Source organism: Marmota marmota, unplaced genomic scaffold (genome assembly GCF_001458135.2).
Source record: "Marmota marmota marmota unplaced genomic scaffold, marMar, whole genome shotgun sequence".
Lineage (NCBI taxonomy): Eukaryota > Metazoa > Chordata > Mammalia > Rodentia > Sciuridae > Marmota > Marmota marmota.
The window spans coordinates 8,042,740-8,047,310 of NW_025999924.1; the positions used below are offsets into that span (position 1 = coordinate 8,042,740).

The 4,571-nt window shown below is 38.2% G+C and overlaps 1 protein-coding gene across 1 annotated transcript in view; it reads right to left on the bottom strand.

Annotated features, from left to right (window-relative positions):
- Positions 1-1,763, bottom strand: part of Snx18 (sorting nexin 18) — a 37,804-nt gene extending 36,041 nt beyond the window's left edge. Inside the window, exons 1-2 of the mRNA XM_015497361.2 lie at positions 1,737-1,763; positions 1,459-1,606 (exon numbers count right to left, since the gene is read on the bottom strand). Coding sequence (XP_015352847.1) covers positions 1,459-1,606; positions 1,737-1,763 — 175 coding nt within the window. The remainder of the gene's footprint in view (positions 1-1,458; positions 1,607-1,736) is intronic.
- Positions 1,764-4,571: the final 2,808 nt, after the last annotated feature.

Consider the following 4,571-nt stretch of genomic DNA (forward strand, 5'->3'; position numbering starts at 1 on the left):
TGTGGCTCAGTGGTAGAGCACTTGCCTAGCATATGTGAGGCACTGGGTTCAATCCTCAGCACCACATAAAAATAAATGAATAAAATAAAGGTATTGTATCCATCTATAACTAAAAAAAAAAATCAAAAAAAAAAACAATATCTGAGACCCGCCAGACAATGCTGTGTGGCACACACTATATTTCTGGAAGTGTTTGAAGATATTTCAGGCATTCAGACAGTAGGAGTGGCTGAGATCAGCAGGAGGAATGCCCATTTCCAATCAAGGTGAGGTCATGGATTTTCCCCAGAGCAGCTCTGGACAAGCCCTTCCTTTAGAGAAGACCTCTGCTCTCTTTAAATGCCCTGTCATAACAGGAAAAGGCAGGCTGCTTGTGGTGGAACATTTTCCCCATCTCATTCTACACATATTGGCCAAACTCAGAGGACATGTTTATAAAAATCAGAGGAGCAGTGGGGAAATGGATCTGATGACTTTTCAATGGCATAGACAGCACTGCCGTCAATTTCACATGACGATCTATATGTCCATAATTGTCATTGTCACCGCTTTTCAAAGAAACTCAAAATTATACCTAGAGAAGAATATGCAGGGTCTCTTCTCTCTCTCTCTCTCTCTCTCTCTCTCTCTCTCTCTCTCACACACACACACACACACACACACACACACACACACCATGCTGAATATCAGGTAAAGAGATTCACATTCAGGTAAGCAAAACATTTTAAACAAGGATAAGTGACTTGCTTTTGAGGAAATCCTATCATGAATATTTTCTTTAGTAAAGAATTCTCTTAGCATATGAAACATATGTGTAAAGGGTCTTTATAAATTCATATCTATGTATAAAACAAATTCATGTTTCTCTATGAAATAACATCCCAGTATCTGGAGATCAGTCTGGTGGCTAAATCATCAAGCATCCAGAAACATTGTAGTGATAGACCTGAAGGTTCTCTTCTTGCTGTTTTTATGTTTTACTTTATTTTATTTGGCACTGGGGTTGACTCCAGAGGTACTTTACTAGAACTACCTCCCCAGTCCTTTTTAATTTTTATTTTGAGACAGGATCTCACTAAGTTGCAGAGGATCTCATTAAGATGCTGACCTAATTTGTGATTCTCCTGCCTCAGCCTTCCAAGTTGCTGAGGTTACAGACATGTATCAACATGCCCAGCTTTAATTTTAATGTATTTTTAAAAACTCCTTGGCAGTCCACCAAAGGACTCTCAGTAGATTCAGCTTCAATGTTAAACCAAACTGCTGCTAGAGGGAGGTGAAGTGTAAGAGTGAGATAGCCATAGTGGAATCTTTATTTAAAGTGAATCCAAAGAAACCTGTTTACTTGTGCTATTTACCAACATCTGGGCTCCCATAACTTATAAGCCAAGTGTGCACAGAAAAATTCTCAGGCTTAGGATGATCTCAGGCTTCCTAAGTACAAATACTTGGAGGAACCGCTTTCTGGGAAGAGCACTGAGGAGGGCAATCGGGCACAGAATTTGTCCTTTAGACGACCTTCAACTTGTTTCAGAAGAACTTCGTGTAGGAAAGAAAAAGATTCTCCAACTTCAGCTCGGATGGGTCCATGAATGTTTTTTCTGGTCTTCAGGAAAAGCAAGAAGAAGGAAGAGAAGGTGCTTACAATATCAACCTTAGAAGTTCAAATGATTTGGCTGAGAGTTTTCAGAATGTTCCTGGTTTGGGTTTATTTTGTCCCTTCCACCTCCACTCACCTTCAGGTGCTCATAAGAACTGGCCATACTTTGGAGATTCTTTGGAAATCTGGGAATGGAATGACCCAGCTATCCCTCTCCTCGGTCTATACCCAAAGGACTTTAAACCAGCATTCTACAGGGACACAGCCACATCAATGTTTATAGCAGCACAATTCACAATAGCTAAACTGTGGAACCAACCTAGATGCCCTTCAGTAGATGGGCAGGATAAAAAAAATGTCACATATATACATAATGGAATTTTACTCAGTAATAAAAGAGAATAAAATCATGGCATTTGCAGGTAAATGGATGGAGTTGGAGGAGATAATGCTAAGTGAAGTTAGCCAATCCCAAAAAAACAAATGCCAAATGTTTTCTCTGATATAAGGAAGCTGATTCATAGTGGGGTGAGTGGGGGGAACATGGGAGGAATAGACGGTGGGGTGGGAGGGAAAGGGAATGGGCAGGGGATTAGCAAGGATGGTGGAATATGATAGACATTATTATCCAAAGTACATGCATAAAGCCACGAATTGGTGTCAACATACTTTATATACAACATACGTTATATACAACCAGAAAAATTGTGCTGTATATGTGTAATAAGAATTGTAATGCATTCTGCTGTCAATTATTTTTTTAAAAAATCAATAAAAAAAAAGAACTGGCCATAATTAGATCATTAATGATTTAACAAATATTTCTTGCATCTACAATGTGCCAGTATTGGAGATAAATATATGAATAAGTCATAGGAACTTGATGTCTGGGGATGGGAGGAGAGCTGAGTACTTGAACAGGCACAGTAACATAGGCAGTAACAGATCATTTTATCATTTTGACACAGTGTATTAAGCATATGCACACATAGATACATAGGCATGTGTGCATGTTAATAATATTTTCTTTTTTCATGTAGAATATACATATAGATGAATATGTATATGCATGTATATCATATGAATATATAAAATACCAACTGGTAATTTTATATAAAGCATTATGTTAAACACATCATCACACTTCATATTCACCAAAAATATTGCTTTGAGGTTGATCAATCCCAAATAATAGAGGAGAGGTTGAGACTTAGAGGAAAAGGAACTTTCCTAAGGTTAGGAGATGGTAGGAGGAGGCATGGGATTAAACCCAGGTCTGCCAGATGCTAAGCCTTTGTTCCTAGCTACCATTGTTCTTCTTCTCTTTTGGAGAAGTCAACACAGGTGCTGCCTACGGGCTGTGTTTTTAAAGTCTTTTGAATAGGCATGATGCTGATGGGATTCAAAATTCGATAACATAAAGCAGGCCGTGGAAAGTCTTGCCCCAGTTCTGTCCAGCCTCTACTTACAACCCTCTCTTCTGTCTCTGTACCAAAGCAGACAACTTTGTACTTTCTTGTTATCATTCAACAGTTTCTTTACACAAATATATTTATCCGTTCCCCTCCTTTACACTAGAAGTAGTATAATAATACATCCTGTAATTTGCTTTCTAAATTTAGTGATATATCTTAAGAATATTTCCAGGTCAGTTTATGGTGTAGGAGGGAGAAGATCATTTTCTCTCTAACGTCCGTATCTTAGTTGAGAGGAAACCCTGTCGTGAAAAAATTAACAATAGGAAAATCAACCAAAGTTCTGTGACACATGTACCTCAAGTATTCATGGGAGATGAACCAGAGAAATGAGTAAATCTCTAGAATAGACTTCAAAAAGTTGTCTTAGACTTCAGGCTTAAATATCATGATCTGCAGAAACAAAAAAGGAATGGTGCCAAGATAGGCCTGCTGCAATAGAATGGCCAGGAAAAGTACCACTGATGAAGAATCTGTAGGGATTGAATTCCCCTTCTCTTCCTGCTGCGTGGGTAGAGAGAAATTGCCTTTTAGAGATATAGATTTCTCTTACAAAAGGGTAACTTCTCAGAGCATCCCCTGTGCCTAAATTTCTCAGAATAATCCCTATGTTAAAGATAGGGACATTTTTTGAGATGGCATGTCCTGGACTATAGAGTATCCTCTTTTTTTTTTTTTTTTTTGGTACCAGGGATTGAACTCAGGGGCACTCAACCACTGAGCCACATCCCCAACCCCATTTTAAAAAAATTTTATTTAGAGACAGGATCTCACTGAGTTGTTTAGTGCCTCACCATTGCTGAGCTCATCTCTTTTATAACAATATATCACATTCTGTGGATGTACCTAAATTTATTTAAATATTGTACTTCCATTTAATGAACATTTCTGGGCATTATTCTGACCCTGATACCTTAGTGAATTCTCTGTAGAAAGATTTTTTTCTGTTGACTTTTAGGTTCTCCTGGATTTTAATATCATTTCCAATTTTATATTTCTCAGTCCCCTTTCTTGTATAATTTCATTTGTCATTCCTTGACTGGAGGTTTTAGAGGAGCTGGACTTAGTCAAAGAGAAGATTGGTGTTCCTCATAGGAAAGGATGCAAAGTTGTAAAGCAGCATGGTAGATACTGGGAAATAGGAGACATAAATAATATCACAGTGACAAAGGTGTGAGGTTGAAGGAATTGCCCTGTAAGAAAGTTGGATGTTATGTGGATGAATGTGATGAGGGTTTTTGGAATGAAAGAAATAAAAAGCTCAGGCAGGAGTAAGACAGACCTATCTGAGGGTGGTAAATCAGAGGTTAGAAATGCCTTCAGGAAATAACTGAATGATTCTGGATGAAACATGATAGAGATAAGCAATGTCTGTGGGAGGGTGAGAGAAGGATGGTAAAGACAGTTCCATAGTCTCCCCTTATCCATGGGGGGATTCCTGAAGACTACAGATAGTACCAAACTATATATATAGTTTGGTACTATCTGTACTATAT